Source organism: Seriola lalandi, unplaced genomic scaffold, assembly GCF_002814215.2.
Source record: "Seriola lalandi dorsalis isolate HSWRI2012SDOR001 ecotype SW California unplaced genomic scaffold, Sedor1 jcf7180002052274, whole genome shotgun sequence".
Taxonomy (NCBI): domain Eukaryota; kingdom Metazoa; phylum Chordata; class Actinopteri; order Carangiformes; family Carangidae; genus Seriola; species Seriola lalandi.
In genome coordinates, this window is record NW_019522827.1 from 227,181 (window position 1) to 249,165 (window position 21,985).

General features: G+C 39.7%; 2 protein-coding genes across 2 annotated transcripts in view; one reads left to right on the forward strand and one right to left on the reverse strand.

Annotated features, from left to right (window-relative positions):
- The first annotated feature begins 388 nt into the window (after positions 1 to 388).
- LOC111650375 (uncharacterized) lies at positions 389 to 2,769 on the forward strand. The gene has a single exon (XM_023400256.2). The coding sequence runs from the start codon at positions 533 to 535 to the stop codon at positions 1,565 to 1,567; it is 1,035 nt and encodes a 344-aa protein (XP_023256024.1). The 5' UTR covers positions 389 to 532; the 3' UTR covers positions 1,568 to 2,769.
- A 14,848-nt stretch (positions 2,770 to 17,617) lies between these two features.
- LOC111650394 (A disintegrin and metalloproteinase with thrombospondin motifs 20) overlaps positions 17,618 to 21,985 on the reverse strand; it is an 81,524-nt gene continuing 77,156 nt past the window's right edge. Inside the window, exons 37-39 of the mRNA XM_023400282.2 lie at positions 21,136 to 21,227; positions 20,690 to 20,794; positions 17,618 to 20,414 (exon numbers count right to left, since the gene is read on the reverse strand). Of these exons, the coding sequence (XP_023256050.1) occupies positions 20,325 to 20,414; positions 20,690 to 20,794; positions 21,136 to 21,227 (287 nt within the window). The 3' untranslated portion in view covers positions 17,618 to 20,324. The remainder of the gene's footprint in view (positions 20,415 to 20,689; positions 20,795 to 21,135; positions 21,228 to 21,985) is intronic.

Genomic DNA, 21,985 nt, shown 5'->3' on the forward strand with positions numbered 1-21,985 from the left:
AATCAGAAACTGAATATCTATAAGCTACATTTCACAATATACTACAACCTGACTCAACTCATTTATTTAAAGGTTTCTAAAAATAGAAGTTTCATGTGGTTTTTAATGTTTTTTGAGGAATATTTTGACCACAGTTGTTTTGCCATCATACAGATCATGCTTGCAGTGAATTACGTGCGTAAGACACATATTTTCTAAATATATATTCCTGTGACTTACTCACAGAAGAGGAAAATGTTCGTTTCCACATGACTGTGACAAAACAGAAAAAATATTGTCTTCTGAGAACTGAAAGTAGACTCTTGCCAAATAGTTTCCTTCCAACTGATGGCTCGCTTCTCTTAAAGGGCTTGAACTTTGTTATTAACGTGCTACTTATATTCTGGGCTGCACATGCAAGGACTCATCTTGACAGGATTGCCTCTCGATCACGGCTTGATAGATTAGACTGAGGGATCATGAAATGCTCGAGTGATTATTGCTAATTTTTTGACAATATTCAGAAAGGATACCTTGGTCTACCTTGTATATCATGGCGTGTTTTGCTGCAACACTTGGAGTCATCATTCTGTCAGGATTCATCAACCTGCTCTCAGCAGCAAGCAAAGACACCTGTGACCTCTCCGCTGCTGTTGGACAGAGTCTGACTCTGCCTCTGGGCTATGAAGGGCTGGTAAACACACATGTGCTGAAATGGACTCACAATAACACACTCATCTTTTACAGACAGCAAGGCAAAGTGTCTGTTGGAAAGACAGAGGACATTTCTCCATCCGGATCTCTTCTGTTGAAGAACCTACAATTCTCCAGTGCAGGCGTTTACCAGGCAGATGTGCTGCATCCAAATGGTACTTTAGCTAAAACATGGAGTGGTCGTCTGTGTGTGATGGACAAGGCGCCAAAACCTCAACTCACTTACGTCTGTGACTTCAAGACTCGTGCTGTTAATCTAAATTGCATCGTGGCCAAACCTCAGGGTTTGGTGTTCTCGTGGACACTTGATGAAAAGACATTAACAAGCGAAACCAGACAAACATTGAGCATATCATTGGAGCAATTAAAAGGGGAGAGGAGCTTCACATGTAGCGTGGCAAACAAAGTCAGCAAGGAGAGGAGTGACACTGTTCGACCAGCCTGTAAGAGTCCAACACCGTCACCACCATCACCACCACCTTCGCTCTGTTTTAAATCCAAAACTGTTGTGGCAGTGGCAGCAGGAGGAGTAAGTCTGATTCTGCTTTTGCTCATCATTATCATCGTATTATGTTGCTGCCACAGACGCGACAAAACCCAAATGAGACTCCGAGAAAAAGGGGAACTCAGAATGCTTTCTCTGACCAAGCGAGAGCCCGACTCCACCAGCCCAGTGTATGAGACGATGCACCCGAGTGAGGACTCTCCGCCCCCGAGCCCCAAGCATTCGCAGAGAGCCTGTTACCAGAATGTTTCTGAGCCTGAAGCTCAGATGGTAAACAGGCCTTTACAGTTACCCACAGCTGCTGAGGAACAAAAACCTTCACCTGTGCCAAAGCCGAGGACGAAGAATCCCCAGACATCAAATATCTGAAGGAGCCTCCCTCTGCTGCCATCCCAGAAACTTTCAGGGACTGAGACAAAAAGACATTTGTGGCTTGATAACATACAACTGAACCAAAATGAAGAAAACTATTCAATTCCACAGTTTTAACCTTGATAATGTTTATCACTGCAACAGTTTGGTTCATACTGTCCACTGACAATTGAGTTATCTGTAAATGTAAATGTCTTGGCTTATATATGTGGAAGTTTCATTCTTTAATGTTTTAAAGTTCGTCTTTATAGTTGTTGGGGTTGTGGGTTGGTAAGGATATAAAGGAGGTGTCTGATCCCTGGCACATTTTCATGTGATCTGATCATCTTCTCTGTTTTTTGATTAATTGTGTAACCGCAGAGCTGATGTGTTTCCATGTTAGAAATGAAGCAATTTCATTTCTAGAAAAAAAAGGAGATTTTTGTGTAAAAAGGTTGTAGATAAAAGTAGTAGATTAAAGGATAAAGCTGGTGATATTCTGTATTTTTCTCAAAATGAACAAATCCCAAAACCAACTAAGCATTTATATATACACATTCTGTCTTATTTTCCAACTTCCTTAATGCTATCTGTGGCACTCAGCCTCAAGCTGATTGGTTCCAACTGAAGACATAAATCTTTAAAAGCAGGTCACAGACATAAACTTTAATACATAAAAAAAGAAAGGCTGCATAGTTTTCTAAAACAGCAGGACGCAGTTGTTTTTAGCAAGTGTTTCTCAAACAAGAGCATATTGTGTGGGACTGTTTGGAGCGACGACACTTTTGTTGCTTTAGTGACTATTTCCAACCGCAGGGATGTGGATTTGGGACTGCCTGAAAATAAACTGCAGTCTTCATGGTAACGAAGGTACATGTCACAGAGGCCAACTGTCTGGCTCATTTATGTGTTTATAATAGATTTTGAACTCACAGCAGGATACGTTCCAACAGCATACGGATTTTGTTTGCGAGAGTTTGACAATAAGAAAAATATAGAATCTCAACAGACTTATCTTTTAACTTTGTTTTTATATTAATTTGTATATGAAAACTGTAGCAAAGACAAAATGGATGCAAATGTGAAAAAAACAAACATGTCTTTATGTCTTCTGATACTTTACCCATTAATCTTTCAAGATTAACAACTGAGTTCTCTGTTATTGAATCACATTGTATGTTTACATATATGGTTTGGAATAAATAAAATTGATCTTTATATCTCCTGTTTGTATGGAAAACTACATTAAGCGGCTTATCTGTGTCAACCACAGCCCTTTGTTCCGGCTTCTTACATGTCAGCATTCTTGCACTTATTAAAATTTGCTTGCTTGCAAGAAGTTATTAAAGGGGAAAAAAATCAATAGAGGAATGGATTAGCCAAGGCAAATATCTATTATCTCCAATGGGTAAATGGTAATCCACACATGAAAGTGTTTGCTGTCTCGCCTAATGCTGTGTGACAGCCACATAATGGAATCCCCCTGAGCGTCATCGCCTAAAACTTACAAGCCAATGTCATCTTTTGTCAGGCCCCCGCTCCACTCCTGCTCTCTTTACATGGCTGAAATTTCAGTCCAGCCGGCAGGGATTTGGCAGTAAAGCTGGTATCTGCTCCTGGAACAATGTCATTTGTCTTTCTTGAGAAACACTGAGACTTGGCTGGCAACATGCCACGTCACTTCCCCTCACCAGCTAAAAATGTACAGGATATACATAGACAGACAGAGCAACACACATGCACATACATAGGCATGCGGTATTCTCACACACACCCTTCACATACACACTAAAAGGGAGTGTATTTCATGATACAACTTAATGAAACACATCTCATATGTCTTTGCCAGATCTGCACTGGAAATGGAAGGGAAATACTTCTGAAATGTGTTTAATCAGTGGCTCTTGGAGTCTAGAGGATATACCCTTTTGATCTTGGAGTGTGTGTGTCCAGGAAAAGGGTCAATTACCCATGGAAAGTATTTATACTCATGTCAGATCATTCTTATTACAGTTCTGTAGTTGTCACGGGCTGCCAAGTCTGGGGAAAGCACAAACCAAATCAGAAAATCAGAGTTCAGCCAGCGCAGTGGCCTTTTTCATCAGATTTGTCTGAAAATACAGAGATGATTATGACCTATTAGCATTCTTGAGCTAACACAGCACTCTTTGACCTCAGTCCTTTTTCTGAAACTTAAAGCATACAAAGCAACTGAAGCCACAATCTTCCAATCAATTCCTAATTTATTGAAAAAGCAAAATGGCCAATTACTCTTGAAAATCAAACAGAGACTTTATGAGTTTGAATACCACGTTCTTTAAAGTAAGAGCCTTTAAAAGTTGTTCCATGTGGAAAATGAGTAGAAAGCTTAGGTTGTGGTCTTGCTGAACACTTTGTAGGATTGTATTAAAATAGTGTTAAGTCCCTTTTCAAATGTCGCATGAAGCATCAAATTCACACTACATGTCAATACATCAGTCCTGTGTATTTTCTCCCCTCCCTCTGTACACCTCGCTGTTTTTCACACACTTTTTTTCAACCAGCAAAGGCACTTTGTGGACTGGCTCGGCACAGTCTGCGGCTGCCTGCAACACACCAAATCAATTTCACAAATTTGCTGAGGAATCAGGCTGCACTGATTTTTAATGGAGGAAGAATACTTTCCAGACCTCAGCAAGATTTAGCACCTCACAGACACTGGGTGTCTGGGACCAATGCACAGAGCACATACAAGTCTTCTAACATCTGACTGAATCTAATACGATTTGTTAAACCTCACATGACCACAAATTCAGCTATCCTCTGCAGAACCCACTGACTGCTTTGCATTAGTTTGTGTGTAAAGCCCTTGGTACATTCTTAGCAGCTACTAGCTAGTTACAAACTAGTAATATACAATGTAAACAGAAAGTCGCTGTATCTTCACCAGCTAAAACCAAAACAAACACAACAGTTCTGTGAAAGCCAAACGATATATAACTGCTAAACCTTTGTAAATGTAGGTCTGTCTTTGTTCTTTCAGAGAGGGCAGTATTTATTTATGATTTTGGGCTACATAGAAGGAATTGACTTGATACAGGCCTACTGTTTAGAATGAGTTGGAAATATCTGACTAATCTGACATTATTGATATCGTGTTTTGCAATTTGAGGTATATTGTGTTTTTTTTGTGAAATGTAACTTAAAAGCTTCCCATTTTAAGAAGTCCAATCAAGTATCACATCAGATTAGCCAACTGGCTAATATATTAGCTAGTAAATATGGGTGTAAATATTAATAACAAGTAATCTCTACATAAGAACTAGTTTGTGTAACTTGTGAGTGTACAACTACAACTAAGTGTACATAACATCTGAACTGACAAAGAACTGGTGCAACTGCCTCCTGAGAAAGCAGGGATTTAATACATGATATGTTTTCAGTATTCTTTTGATTCTGTTAATCTAAGAATAAATGCACAAACCACATTACAAGCAGGTACGAACTTCAGAGCTTTAGTGGATAGTTAATGTGACATTACAGTGAAGATAAAAGTGCCAGTGAAAGCAATAAACACTGACGACAGCTGTACCTTTAGGAGGGATTTTCCATGCAGTGTCTTCACCAGCAGGACAGACATGGTGGATTAAAGCCGTGATCCTCCAACTGGAGGACCTTCGGTATGAGTCCTTAAAGAACCTGAAAAGTATTGCATGTTGCTTACATGAATTATGCACAGGCTGAGAATCCTCTATACATGACAACAAATCCTTTCCTAGGAAACTTTGTTATGTGTGGTTCTTTGTCATGGTTACACAGGGATAGCTTTTTGAATCTCTGTTTATAGAAGGATTTTGTTTTACCGGATTTCCCTAGCAGAGCAGTTCCTCATTCTGTTCTCTGTACTCGTGCCAAATACTTCATCGTTGTCTACTTTGACATGGTGGAAGAGTCTCCTGCAGAGGCTGATTCCACGAAAACCCACGACCAATAGACTTCCAGCATTTCTCTGATCTGCAGCCTAACAATTTCAGAATTTTCATGGATAACCAAAAACTGCAACAGCACGTTTTCAACAGGATGTTGGAAGAAAATTAACAGATTGATTTCACTTTCGTGCTCTCTTTTATCCGAGGGACAAATTCACATTTATCACCTTAGAACCAACTTTGCAGAGGCCTAATGAGAAATTGCTATTTGAATCTCAAATTTGGAATCTAAAGCATGTAGGAATCATACTGATACCCTATCATGTGTCCAGGAAATGAGACACAGAGGTCATACACTATGAAGAGATGGACAGAATCAATGTTCAGACCATATCAGCAGCGAGTAGAACAAATATTCGCATAATTTCATTCTAATGCCTCAGCAGCTGCTCTGAGCCAAAGGGCCTGGCGTGTGAAAAGAGAAAAGGCTGGGAAAACAACAGCCCTTTGTCAGACTCAGACTTAGACAGGAGCGCTGCTGCCATATAAAGCCAATGAAGGAATGTGACAGCACCAAGGTCTACAGACATGATGCAGAACATCACTGCTCTCAGCAGAGATTGTAAAAATAGTTCAGTGCAGCAAAGAACCACTGTAATCTGTTGTATTGTGTATTCACTGGTTAAATGATATTTGTAATATATTTGAAGAGTCTGTACAGACCTGGGAATATTGAGTAATGCGCTTTTGTTTTGCTTCGTTTTCCTCATCGCAATGTGCCTCTCCCAATACTGATGGCATCTTTTCACCTGTCAGCAAGGAGCTTCGTCAGACGGTTGTAATGTCTGGGAGTTCAGGTATTTCCCCCTGACCCCCACACACACCATTCTCCATGCGGTAGCCGCAACCAACGTGGTTGTGCTAGTGCAGCGACACAGACTTGTTCCCTCACTGGTCTCCCAACTACCGGTGTTCACCACCCATGCAAAGGTACTCAAGACAATTACCAATACCAAACTATACATAATTCAGTAGTTGAGATAATAAGCAGCTAAACCTAAGAGCTGCTGCAACATGATAGGGCTGTCACTTTTCCAAAAAGTTTGAACAAATTCTAATGAATTCAGATGTATGGTCACATCACCCCATAATGCTTCTGGATGAATGTGGCAAAAAGCAGGCAGTCAGACGAGGTAATGTAGTTGACTTTGCACCACTCATTAGGTTTCATCAGGTTTGTCGTCTTTGTAAAATAAGGTAGATGCGTTTCACAAAGTTCGCAAAGAGCCTTATCCTTGTTGGTAATTTTACCATCTACTTTCACACAATGTTTCACAGATGCTTAGTTATCTGATCAATACGGCTTTACTCGCTAGTCCTCCACCATTATTGTGGGCTTAGCTTAATGAAAGGTCAACAGGGTATGAAATACATCAAACTTAATGTGAAATTTAATAGAACGCTCTGTTGGACCACAAAGCAAACTACTTCCGTCTTGAATGTGAACAAGTCATTACAGTATTTCATATATTTAATTTGAAGCCATGTTCAAACGAAAATTTGAATTTTGAATAAACAGCGAAAGCCCTACAACATGATCCACTTGAAATCTTTCAGATAACTGCCATCCTTTCTTCCCACCACTCAATCTGTCCCTTTTACTTATCAAGATGGCAATCTGATATCTGAATCTTTTGGCTGCAAGAAAGACAAAAATAAATAAAATTACCGCATTGTTAGAAATCTAATACACACTGTTGGGTAAAAATGTGAAGAAATCCCCATAGTTATTTGTGCCTATCTAAACCCTACTTTCTCATTCATTCCCAAGTGCATAATATTGTAATTAACATTCCCTTAAACTCAGAATAAAATCTGACTTCTAATTATGTTATCCTTTTGTACAAGTTTAAAATGGGTTTATTCAACCAGTTGTGCAGAAATCAGGCTCCCACAGTCAGTCAGTGGGGGGGCTGGTTGAATAAACACATTTAAAATTGAGTCATCGTCTTTTATTTTACAAGCTTCAGATCAAATCAGTTTTTAAAGACAAAGTCTGAACTTTTACCTACTGTAAAGCTTTACCTACTCCAATGCTCTCTCCATTGCTTCACTTAGTGTGATTGTGTTTAGATCATGTGAGAGTTAAAGGATGCTCTACAGGATGATTAATCTTGTGTTGTCTGTTTTTTATCCCTCACCAGGTGTATCTCACAGCTTGTCTCCATCTTGGGCACTGCTGCGAATTCCAGGTGAAGCTCCCATGCAGGGGATGAGTCTAAACAAACATTCCAGCAGAATCAGCTGTAGACAAAAGAAAGGCGGTAAACTCCAGTCCACAAATTCTGTAAGGCAGGCCTGTCATTTCCACCACAACCGCAGCTCTGTAATAAAAATGCTTCCATCAGCCAAATTACCCATCCACAGTCTTGCACCTGATATAAATCAGATGGAAGAAAAATTCCACCTCCAGCTCTAATAAGCATCTTGTGTGCACAGACTCAAAGTTCATATGGAGATCAAACATATCTGTAACATTCTTGGAGATATAGAGTGTGTGTGTGTGTGTGTGTGTGTGTGTGTGTGTGTGTGTGTGTGTGTGTGTGTGTGTGTGTGTGTTTGTGTGCCAACATGAAATTACAACCTGACAAAAAACAAAAGAAGAAAATAATCAACACCCTGCTGCCTATGAGGAACATTTTGCACAATAAGACTTTTTGCTTTGACATGTAGGCCAAAAACATTTAAGATGATTCTCCCAGATAGCTAAAATGCCTTTTGAGGAACACCAAGAAGAGATAATTTGGATAGTTTGAAGCCTTTGTCTTGTTCTACGGGCATATCTCATCTCAGAGAAAACGATCCCTTGAGCCTTATTGTGTGTGTGGATTCATGCAGGGATAACAGCATGTCAGTGAAGGGCCATGCAACAATAGGTCAAGATGAGAGAGGTGTAAAGGTGCGACAGAGGGGCTTATAACACAAGGTTTTGCTTTGGCTATGCCGTGTCTATCTAACAAAGCATCAACACAACACTCCAGTGGTCTCTCTGTGTGGCCTTGGTTTCTTCAAACATCTTTCAAAAGGTACTCTGCTTATTGCAGTGGCCTCGTAGTGGAAAATTGCCTTGAAAAGTACTTTATCACTAAAATAGATAAGAGCTTTGGGGAAAAATGTGTGTTTGCGGGGTTATTTAATGCTGTCATGGAGACAAACCGGTTGAGTGAATTGCTCAGGAAAAAAGTAAACGGACAAATTAAAGTTGAGCAAAGCCAAAAAAAAGACATTTATTGGAATAGCTCTAAGTGGGAAGTAAAATACTAAACTGCCATTGCATAAGACACACGCCACTGTTAATCTTTTTATTCAGTCTTAAAAGTAGCAGTAATAGGAATAACAGCAATAAAACAGAAACAATGGGTACAAAGTACAAGCCAAAGTGTATTTTTAGCTCTCTGAGGAGTGAGGAGAATCAAGAAACATAAATAGAATGTTAATAAATTGTACCACTGAAGGGTTATTATATAGTATATCACAGTTAGTGATTTTCAGAAAGACACAGTACAAATCTCACTTACAAATCAGTATGCAGGGGTTAATACTGACGCATGACTGTCTAATTAGAGTACATCTAATCATGTGTCTAACAAGTCTTCTGGGCCAATTAATCAGAGTCAGATCTTCAAGTCCTTATGGCAACTGACAGACAGTCTGGTCAAAGTGGCCACTGATGCTGCCAATAAATGTGTCACAAGCAGCTGGGTGGTGTGCGTCGTTGAGCTGGCGTACCATATGGGGTGTTAAAACGGAATCAGAAATCCTACTGCCAGCGTGGCATGTTAAAAGCTCATGGTTTTTTTTTTACATGGCGCATTATATTTCGTCCAACACTGGGTAATTCATGTGCAAAATAGGAACAGTGGGTGGAAGGCATAAGGCTTAAGAATTTGAGGGTCTTTTGAAAACAATGCAGCCATGCATCAGTAGCCAAGTAGCCTCATGCCAGTCAGTAAGTAAAGTAAAGAATCCATGCTGATAACACTGGACATATCAGAGCAGCTACCAGTTTGTTTTATTTCTTATTTAGAAAGCAAACAATTTCTTCTTTTTCTTAAAAGAAAGATCCAATACCTCCCCCAGTTAGCAGAGGACATTAGCTGTTCGAAGCACCAACGGTAATCGTCTCAAAATAAAGTCCTTACACTCGAGAACAGCCAGAAGCTTCATACAACAGTCGATTCTGGGCCTTGATCCATGCATTTCATTTTATTTAAGCTATAACAAACCTTTACACATCCAGACATGAATTTAATCACTTGTAGAACACATCCCTAGTTAAAATTATGGGTTTGGAGGCTTAATTTCTTTTTCATGTCTTGACAGGAAAAACTTGGATCAATTTAGGTCTTGCTTTTCCCCCACTTGTCAAACTGTTTCAAATACATAAATTCATCCATCACACAGTTATGTATCTAATTATCCTTTGCAATGTCATGTAGGGGATGGAAACCTATCCTGGCACACGTTAGGTGAGAGGCGGAGTACATCCTGGACAGGTTGCCAATATATTACATGGGTATCACATACTGTACATAGACTGATAACCAGTTGCACTCACTCCTATGGGAGTCCCAAAATCACCTCTCCTGCACGTCTCTGGACTGTGTGAAGAAATCCACACAGAGTCAGTCAGCACATGCAAAATGTATGTAAAGTACATGGGTCTCCTGTTCCCTCAAATCCTCTCTTCATAGCTCAAAGTTACAGGCACTGAGTGGGTAAAGATTTACCTTCAAATTAATAGAAGTACATTTGAACGTAAGTTTACTATCAAGATGGCAAATAGGGACTAGAGAGCTCTGTTAGAGACTATAACGCGGTAAAAGCCTGTCATTGGCTATTGTACTGGCCAACTTAAGTGGCTTTGTGTTTGAGTAGCACTACTACAGACTGGGATGAGTGCCCCTCTCGCCACGCTAATGTGCTAATAGACTATTGGTGTGTGTGTGAGTGAGTAAGACTGAGAGAGAGAGAGGGGTTGTGGGCATAGTTGACAGAGTGAAGCGCACACACACACACACACACACACACACAGAATCAAACAAATTCTCACACAAAGACATACCCAGACACACACACACACACACACACACACACACACACACACACACGCACACACACACACACACTGTCTGTAGCCCAGACAGACAGTGGCTCTTAGACTGGCTCTTAATTAGAGCAGGTAGACAGAGGGGTGGAGATGTTTTGGGGGGGGGGGCATTGTTGGGGTTTGAGGGCCTTTTGAATGATGAATAGCTGGACGATAGTGGGGCTTTCTTGTGGGTTTAATATGATCACAGCTTCATACAAAGAAACAATGATTGATAATCACAACAGAGGTTACGTTCAAAGAGTCCCAGTGATAGAGTGTGCAACCAAACGTTTAAGTGTCTTGGAATTTCTTGTCCAGAGATTGTATCTTCCATTGACAGAGAAGGGCCAGTCTACATGTCTCTCGGGTACAAGAAACCAGAACCTATTATTTAGTCAAGCACAGAGGAAAAAGTGGCTTATGAGGGTAGAGGACCTTCAGAGAAGTGATTGATGTGAGTTAACCCTGTCGAATGCAGGGTTATGGATCAGTGCAAAATGGGACATAAATCACTTCCAAATGGTTTTACCTACCACTGTGAGATCACACTGATACACTCTGCTCTGTCTGCTATCTCTGTTCACATCCAGAGTGTTACTCTATTCAAACATTTTGGATATTTTTTATAATAGCAGTAAAATTACAGGAATTAGTTTAGTTTACACTTGTTGAGTGTCCCTATTAGCTCATATGAAGCAAAGGCAATATGTCAATTTTTCTCCGTGAAAATCCTCCAATCACATCATCTGGGACCAAAAATCCTAATTTGAAGTGTTTACCCTTCTTCCACAAACTGGGCTTGCACATTTGATGACAAAATGTAGAAATGACCATTAACTATTGATATGATTAATAAGGAAACGTTGCAAGTTTTATATGATACATACAAGTCCTACATAGTGATGTTACTTCTGTAACAGACCCAAGAGAGGTGTAACCCCCTGTCAGACATCTTATAAACAAACTGTTAATACACTCCAATAAGGGAATCTGAATAGACTTCTGTTGGATTTAGGAGGGTTAGTACTGTCAACACCAATGATTGATATATAGCATATAAAAATCCACTGTATTTAACCATGTTTTTTTTGTCAGCTGGAGCCCTTGATACACCAAACAGAATAAATGCTTCACTTTCTGTGGCAGACTTATGAAACATGTCAACAGTTCAAAATTGTTTTTATAAGCAAATCTCTCTCTAAAAAATTTGACAAAGTTATTAAATATCAAGGCAATAAAGAAAAGTTAAGTATTGGTTCTGAGCTGTAAAAGACAGCCTGGTGTGTCCAGATCCTTAACAAAATATTAGGGTTTAGGTTTTTTTAAGAGGTGACTTCTCTGTCTTTGGCTGTCTGCATCCCCTCTAGTCTGAAAAAAAAAATCTAGTTCTTTTCAGCAGGAAAACAATTGAGTATATGGAAACATGGACATAATCTATTCCAAGCTACCTTGACAAGAATTCCCTCATGACCAGCTAACATCTTTTTCATAAGCTTTGCAATTTTTTCCACTGAACACATACAACATGTCGCTTCTTGAAACCCCCAAAATGCTGAGGCCACAAGAAAAAAAATGTTGTGCTTTTGTTTTTTGGATTTCAGTTGCTTGTATGCTCTATTGTCTGTGTCAACACATGACGAGGTGCGTGTGTGACTGGCTGGGCTCTACTGTATATACCTCACAGGCCTCTTGTTATTGTGAAATGCAGGAGAACAAAGGGGACATTCTGTTAAGAGGTTTAATGTACCCAGGTGACGTGAGCCACAACAGTGTGTAAAAATCTCCAGAAAGCTCATTTGATTGGAGTGTTAAGCTGTTAAAAATAATAAGCTCCCCCTCCCTCTCCTGTTATCGAGAGTCCTGCTAGTTTCACACACGAAATACCGGCCACAGCTTGCAGCTATAGCCGTGTCTGGCCTTTGCCTCATTCATTCTAACCATGCTGACATGGGGCAACATTTTCCAGGCTGCTTAACAGCCTACAGTTTTACAATGGGAAAGTATTTTCTGCAATGAAAACACTGCCACTGGTCATAATGTGTGTATTTCCTAAATGACTGTCAACAGACTTTTATGACTATTTTCACTTTGAGAACCAAAGCTGTAGCTTTGGTTGTATAACAAGTAGAGTACTTTGAGGCTCAACAATAGCAACAAAATGTGACTCACCAAACAATACTGTGCTGTATTGCATGGAGTCTTAACAAAGATCCATGAGCAGTTATGAAAATCCTCCAGTGAGTGTGTTCTGTTCTCTGCTCCCCTTAATGTGTGATTCACACCGGAGTCTCACGTTCACGGTTCAAACAATGCAAGCACATTTTTCACCACACAACATGTGCATATAGGCTATTGGCACATACTTGCGGACCCCAGGGGTCCAACACCAACCCCTCACCCCCTTCATACCTTCTCCAGTTGGACCATGCCCATCTCTGACAGCATACCACCCAGCCATATGCAGTGAATAGGTGGTCAGCTTTGGACCTAGGCAGGCTGCAGTCCCCCACACATCGCATGCAGCTGTTACAAAATGGACACTCTAGACATGTAACACAATACCTAAAAATGACCTCATTCAGTCTCAGCCAGTTAAAGTCAAAGCTGACACTGTTTCCTTCAAAAACGCTGGCAGCCAGGCTGACAGTACAGTCTATAATGCCTGTGAGGCAAAGTGCCAACAGCTTCTCTACCCCAAAACTACTGATAGCCCAGTTGGCAGTGGAGATAACTGTGTAATCGTGTGTGGTTTTCATGGATTTTGAAGCAGACATGGTGCATCAAAAGATGAAACTGATACTGTTCAAGCCCAACTGTTCCACTATAGGATATAATGTGTGTGTGAGTGAGGGGTGGGAGGGAGTTATGCGAGCATGTGTGAGGTATACAAGGATTTGATCTCGCTTAAACAACCTCCTCCTGCTGCAACGACTCCCAGTGTGAAAAATCATTTCAAGGACAGCTGAGCTGGGAAACTAGGTGTTCGTGTTCACTGCTGTTTATACAGGAGTCCATTCCCTACACAAAACACGGTGATGCATGGAACAGCTTGCAGTACATGGTCAAAAAACAAAACCTCACAAAAACCATAAAATCCATGCATATATGACACATAGACCACAATATAGACAATATAGAATACATTTGTAGGAAGTACTGATGAAAAATCGTGATAGTTAAAAAAATCTATGTCTTTGCTCCTTTGCTCACAGTTAACCTTGCATGAGTCTTTATAAACAATATCATGACAGTAGGCAGGGTTTTCTAATGTTTTACTACCATCTACTGGTCAGCAAAAAAGGTGCCGTATAAGTTTTACCTTAGTTATGTTTCCTCACTAGGTCAGTTCCATTGAAATTAGGTGTTAAATCGGAAAGTATGTATCTTTTTCTTTTTTTTTCTAAATCACTTCTAGGGCATTTCAACAAGAAATCTGTGATATTTTAACTCAAAAGTCATTCTTCTTCTTCATGCAAACCATTGCTATCTTTGATAAAAACTCACCCTGTATGCCTTTTCACAGAGGACTCACTGTCACACTGTCATGACTCACATGGGGCGCATGAAGCCATCGTTAATGTTATAAGAAACACCTGTGTTATTCTGTCTGCTGTGGAAAAGACTGCAAGGGACAGACACTATACAGAAAACCACGGTGCCAGTAAACACACAACAAACAGACACTGTTGTCACTCCAACTAGCAAGGATGAAATGCAGCAGATACAGTGGTTTACAGAGGAAAGACATGGTAATATGTTTGCCGTTTCTTTCAGCTTTTACTGCTCAGTATTCTCTGCAGTAGTTAACACAGAGAAAGCCCAGATTTTAGAGGCAGGCAGGACAAACAGTCTGGTGCTTTTATCATGCTGATGCTGGATTATTTTTAATGGTGAGCTGGTGCTGCTATATCTTATCACCACCTTTAGATGCAGTTTTGTGCTGACAGCCACTATACTCTCTGTCCAAAGGCTCCAGTTGTCAGCCAGCGAAGAAGATGTTGAGGCTCTTACACTGTACAGTAGTACGGATCTGTCTGCACATACTGTCTCAGAATAATGTATCTGTCATTATTTCAAGTTTTACCTTTACATGTCATCTTACTCTATGTCATGTTATTTGGACATTTCCCATTGTTTTACAGTTTGTCTTCACTGTGCCTTTTCAATATATTCATGAATATTTTTTATCATCTGTTTGACATTTTAAATAAAAGTTTTATTTAAAAGTATTATTGGCTGAGTATGTCAGTGTAACACAATACATTTACACATATCCAACAGGTGCTTGATGCTGCAGCAGCCTCCCACAGAGATCATTACAAACTAATGTAACACAGCACCTAGCCTACCCTTACCCTATATACAGTAACATAACATATCATCAAGATCCAAGGACATATCTATTCATAAAGGCTCATGTAGTTGCTTCATGACTACAGTATCTATCAGTAAGGACAGTAGATGTAGAGTCTTGTTTGATCCACTAGGGGTCACTGTTTGCTCATTTTAGGATATGGTGTTTCTTTGGGTCACTAGGTGGATGCTGCTGGCCTTTGAGTGCTTAATTAACCAGAAATACAATGTGTTTTTAAAAATATGCTAAATGTTAATCAGTTGACCTTTTTATAAATGTATTTTAGGAGCCAATATGGTTGCAGTCGTATTGCAATGGTTAAATACCAGATGCCTATAGCTGTAGGTTCTATTGCATAAGCATAATATTGGATTGTGTGAGTATAACTGATTCCATTCAATTCAATTTGATTTAAAAAACTTATTAAATGTAGCCATTCCATAATATGTAAGCTTGAAGTAAAGATTGCAAATGTACCAAATGTTGATGAGCCATGGTGGGTTCTGGATAAGTGCTCTTCAGAGCAGGTTGCAGCCGCAGATTGCACTGGAATGTCTGTGCTGTTACCTCAAAGCGCTTCATGGTAAACATCAATCATTAGTGTCTTTTATGAGGATTCTCAGTGCATGTTTGTGTTTTTCAGTTCAGTCATTAAAGACGTCTGGTTTATGCTCACAGCAAGCAGGCCAGGGAAGATTTTTCCTAACTTGTCCACATAGCCTGGAGAGCCTGGAAGGACCTCAGCACAGCTTGATTTCACTGGAAAACTGCTTGTGAGGGGAGTTGTTGTCGTGCTTCAGGACTCTTCCAAATCCTGAGATTAGATTTTAGGGACTAAGGCAGGCTTCTGGCAAGGAATCAAAGCGGCTCTTGAGGGACCACAGTTTCTGTTTTCATTTAATGTACAAAGCTATCTCTGTGCAATGAGCCCTGGAAAAGTGGCTTGTACATAAACAGTTTGCCTTTTGCTGAAGTACCTGCACCTTTTAATACAGTCATTCTGGTGAAATAATTCCTCAAAAATGGTACTTTCAAGCTCTTGGTGAAGTTTTCAAAGCTCACTTGGAACTTACCTCATTCGTGGATTTGACAGAACAATTTGATGAGTCATCAGGCAGTGGACAGCTTCGGTTGTTTCCAGAACTCAAGAATAAGTGTAGTGCAGTGAGAAATGGATTTAAGGGTACTAGCTCTGTTTATGTGTCTCTTGAGTGGAACTGAACTCCAGAAAGTCATGTTGTGGAAATGCAACCTGCACCACTAAATGAATCCACATGGAGCCACAATCTGGCAATCACAAGCACCCACCCAGCACTGACCTGCTGCCTTTCTTTATTAAGCAAATGGCCTCTCTGTGGCGAAGTTTGTAATGGTGGTAACAAAGACTTCAGTTTTTATCCACAGCATTTTGTTGAAACCCTTTTTATCATCTTTGTATAATATTGAAAGCCCCCCTCCATTCAAAAATGTGTGTTCCTTATTGTTCAGTCAAGGTCCAAGAAACCTGGGTGTCATGTTTGATGACTAGCAATCATTCTCTGATCATGCTGCATCTGTCTCCCGGTCGGGTTATCTCTCGCCTCCACTACTGCAATGCTCTTCTGGGGGCGGGGGGGCTCCCTTCATGCACAGTGAAACCCTTACAGATGGTCCAGAATGCGGCAGCCTGTCTGGTTTTTGCCCAAAAGGGCACGTCAGTCCGCTACTCATCGACCTGCACTGACTACCCATGGCTGCCCGAATCCAATTCAAGTCACTAAGGATTGCTTTCAGAGTAACTTCTGGGTCTGCACATATTTACTTGAATTCAATCATACAGCTTTATTCTCCTTCTTGGCCGCTGCTCCAAGAAATGTTGTCTGGCATTGCCATCCCTACACACAAGACAATCACAGTCCAGACTGTTCACATCTGTGGTTCAAGCTACTGAATACTGTCACAGCAGGGGCGTCCCTCGCCATCTTCAAGAATCTCTCGAAGACTCATCTGTTTCTGAGTGCACCTCCTCTCCTGACACCTTTAACACCCTAATAGGCCTAACTACTACTTACTATGCATTTTCAGTGCACGTCTTTATTTGATTTCCCTCAAGGACACCATGGTCTCCTACTGCACTGAAGCCTTAGTCCCTCACTTGTAAGTCACTTTGGATAAAAGCGTCTGCCAAATGAGTAAATGTAAATGTAAATTTACTTCATGTATATGATTGACCTTTACTGGGCAGAATGAGACAGAATACGACACCCATCTGCTGAAGGGGGAAATTTTCTCCTTCATTTAATGACATCACAACCAGTTAGGGAGCCAATCATGGTCTAATATGCAACTTATACAAGTGAGATATGGAAACCTGAAACCTCCAATGCACATTCACTGAGAGGAGACATGTGTCTAGTATTAAACTTTTGAAATTACCAATATTTACATTATTCATTATTATTCTGGCTATTTCAATGAGAGAGAAATATTAGATATAATATTATAGTTTTTTTGTGGAAACATCACACACAAATTATAATTCCAGGTAGAATATTTTATATAGCTTAAACATGTTTAGAGGGGATCTTTAATGTTGTAAAAATATATATTTAAATGCTGGATGAGCAATTATTTTGAGAAATGTGTATTACAAATAAAATAAATATAAATCAAGCTGTGAGTCAGCTGAAAAGCATGTTTTATTAATACTTACTTTTTTGACAGCGTTAGTATAGTAGCATGACATACAGTATTGGTACGATTAGTAACCATAGCACCAGAATCAATCATTCATTTCTTTTATACAGGCTACATACATACTGTAGGTACATATGATTCTTAAAAACATCTTTGGATAAAGCATGGCAAACAAGCACACTGTTTCTCTATTCAGTACCAATGCCCATTCAATATTTAGCACACTGTTTACAATTCAAGTATGAATATTAAAAATACACATATATCATAAGTTACAAATCTTAATGGTTATTACAAAAAAAAGAAAAACAAAAAAAAAACAAACAGGATTACATTTCTACAAAATTTATGGCACATAGTGCATCAAGTATTCTTTAAATTTCTGATACAGACCTCATAGAACAATTGACCATCATAACAATGAATGATAGCCAAAGGTTTTCTAGCTGCTCATTGACTTATTTTTTCATTTATTTTTCAGCCATTCTTTAAATCAAAAGAAGCTGCATTGTCTGAGAAGAAAAAAAAAATACCTGCATCTATCTTCTAACTTTGGTTAAAGCTCAACATCAGAGTACCAGCATGTTAGGTTGCTTGTAGTAGTGGTCATGGTGAAAGTCATATATGATGAGTTAAGTACGACTCCAGGCCAGATTTCCTCATGCAGTCTGATATAATCTGGCAACCTTGCAGCTAGTTTTTCAGCTACATTAATAAGAGGACCATGCCATGCATTTCTAGGCAGATGCTACGTCTGCTGAAGAGACGTCAAAGGCAAACTGTCAGAATGAACTGAAGCTCTGCCAAAGCAAAGTATTATTCCCATAGCCAGTGTTTTCCTTCTCAAGATCAGAGGTAATTCCAGTAGTTCAAAAGCACCGTTCAAAAGATCCTCATTTAAGGTTAGTGGTTATACACTACAAATAGCAGGCTAATATCTTTTTTTTTTTTCTTTTTTTTTTTTTAGCAAAGCAGATGTATGACAAAAACATCAGACAATGGCTTCCCTGTTGGTAGTAGTCATTGTACCTTAAAACACAGAATGTATCTACAAGTCAATATAGAATAAATATGGTCAGACATAAATATATTACAACACATATCTCAGTAGAGTATGGGTGTTTGTGAGAGGTAGGGGTTGCAGGTACCTACAGCAGGCCCGATGGAGGGTGTGACATGAGACATCACACCTGATACTGTGTCACGGCGTAACAGATGAGAACTTGTCTGTGTGACGTAATTAAAATAACACTAATAAATTTCTTAAAAAATACAACAATCCTCATGGTTTAAAAAAAGCCATGGAAAACTTTTAAACTGTACTTAAACACTAGGAAATATTGAAAAATGTCAGTTATTTCCTCACAGCACTGGTGTTTACATTGCCTCTATGTCAGTCAGTGGACTGTCTACACAGGTTTCAGTAGTTTGGTGAAATGACTGACAGGAGAATGACAGCAGACAGGCTACAAACACACAAAAAATGAATACTAAAATGATCTGCTCTTGCTCTAACGGCTCCTAACGTTCTGAGTTCATGTTAACATTAATGTTAACGTTCTCCTAAAGTTTGACCTCTGAGATAAGGCAGGTCTGGGAGGACATCAGTAGTTACTAAATTTGCCACATTACTCTTTCTATAAGTCTTGCGCACTAAAGGAATAGTTAGACAGTTTGGGAAATACACTAAGCTAAGCTAACTAGCTGCTGGCAGTAGCTTCATATTTAGCGGACAGACATGAGAGTGGTATTCAAATTCTCATCTAACCAGAAAGTAAACAAACATAAATGTCAAAATGTTGAACTATTCCTTTAAGGCAAGATTTTCTCAGTAGTCGCAAAAAAAAAAAAAAATTTGTTTTTGTATTACATATTTTTATATCACCCTAATAGCTGTCATACCGTAAAACAATAACAAAGCCATACCTCACATTCTACTCTGATGCCTGTCTGTAGCACCTCTTCATTACTAGAGGACTGCAGTGATTATTACATACATACAGTATGTTGATTTTTTATAATGTCTCATTGATTGCAAGTCAGTTAGATAAGTGTCAACTAAACGCTTACAAGAGCTTTAGATAGAAATAACTATGGACCATGGAAGGTCACATATAACAAGTTTAGTTCCAGGTATTTCATGATGGAATTCTTGAATTTTTTTTTTTTTTTTTTTTAACAAAATACACTTCATTTCCACAAGTACCACAAGAGAATGCTGTTTTTTTAAATGAGGATTTGCTTCTTGAACAGAGAGGATGTGTCTATTAGGGTTTTTCTACTGTTTGTGTTGTTGCTCTCCCAATGTTTTGAGGAACTGTATCCCTTTGCATGATGATAAAAAACAGTGTCAGAACAAAAAGCATTCTAGGTTTCAAAGCGAAGGTGTGTTCGATAGCCACTGCAACACTGATGGCACGCAAATATACTGCAGCCGGCTCCTCTTCAGAGTTAGCAGTTTGGATGAAGGACCCGACAGCGGCCCTGGAGTACTGCACGGTGGTTAGTGTCATGTATGTTTTAGCTGCCATTTGGGAACTGGGGATGTTACTATAGAATGATTACTGTTAAATGCTCCACCACCACACTCACAGATGACTACAGGCTCAAACAAATCACTGTTATTGCATGTTCCTGGGCTACTGTCTTCAGGGTAGATTTAGGGGTTTGGTCTCTGCATGGCCCTCAGTGGACTTCAAGGAGCAGGCCGTTGTGAGCCTGGGGAATGCACTTCCCACAGAAACCACCGCAGCGACCGTAGATTCTTGTTCCGTCCTACAGACAGAAACAGATGAGGGAGGGGAGCGTGGGCAAAGGGCAGCTTTTCACGCAGAGAATAAGAACTTCATAAATGTCAGCGGGGATTCCTCTTCAGTGAATCAGACAGAAATACAACATGGCAATTCAGAAGACATTTCACGGCTACTGCAAGACCCAACATGAAGCGTAATTATCCCAGTAAACATTCATTGGAAAATCCATTATGAAAGAGCCACATAGTGTCATACAAAAGAGCAACATTTTTATAAATCTTTTTTTCAACTTCTTACCTCAGATCTGTGGACTTTGACGGAAACATAGTTGCCCTGAGATGTCCACTTGGTGGTCTCAGCCACTTTGAGGCCAGTGCCAATCATATTGATGCTGAACTGTCCCTGTGAACAGAGATACAGTTATGTCAGAGCGGCTATTTAACCAGGAAGGTCAAATGTATTCATATTTGCAGAGATGTTCTATGGATATAACTGCAGAAGGATGGGCTCACACGCATACTACAGATACACTGTGCTGAGGAGCACTTTGAGCTACTCCAACAGAGTAGCTGGAAGTTATTACCTTTAAGTGCTGGGAAAGCAGGTCCAGCAGGGAATTATAGCAACAAATGTTTAGTAAAAATCTCTCTTCTTTGATTGTCAGGCCACTGACAAACATGATGCGAAAAAAAATAAAAATTGACACATTGCTATGAGGCCACAGTGTACAGTAATTCACTAACCTGTGGACATTTGGCTGCACTATAACAATCTCCTGCTGTAGCAAAGGGCACAGGTCGACCAAGAAGAGTCTGGGAAAACTGGAGGTCTGTGACTGGTAAACAGAAAAAAGATACAGATCTAGAGTCACATAGTGCAACAGCAGAGGTAAACACAGAGTGAAGACAGCTGCTCAGAGGTAAATAACCACACAGATAGCCGCAGAAGATCAGCAACTACAGTTTATGCAATTAAACTTCATTGCAGGGTTGATGTCACTTTACTGTCACGTTGCCAGATGCTTTTTACTCTTTTTATAAAAAAAAAAAAAAAGGCTAAAAGGTTGTTAGAGTTTGAATCTTAAAGCAGTAACTAATCCACTTATCAGATCTTAATGATATTAAATCCTTTGTCAAGTTTACTGTTCAACGTTTTTAAGTCACGAAAAGCATCAGTATGTTCCTTCAAAGAACTCAAATTCAAAGTTGCTATGCTATGCTAACTGTTTATTTAATGACTACCTGAATGTTTTGTGCACTGAGGATAAAAGATGTGATAAGAGGTTTATTAAACCCATGGATCCAAGTATTTTACAAACAGGTAAACAGATCCAAACTGAAATTGGCCATCATAGCCCAGCCAGACTTACAACAGCCAAACAATATCCTATCTATGAATGAACTGGTTATGCAAATCAAACCTGCTTTTATCTTCCATGTACCCTGCAATGTCACACATGATAGCCAAGATGAGTACCTCATCCTGCCCTCCCTTCATAGCCCCTGTATAAGATGATGATAAAGTTCATGAGATGCGCGGGGCACACTGAAGCCTCTTCATAATTTTCCCTTCATCTTGAACTCATTACCCCCC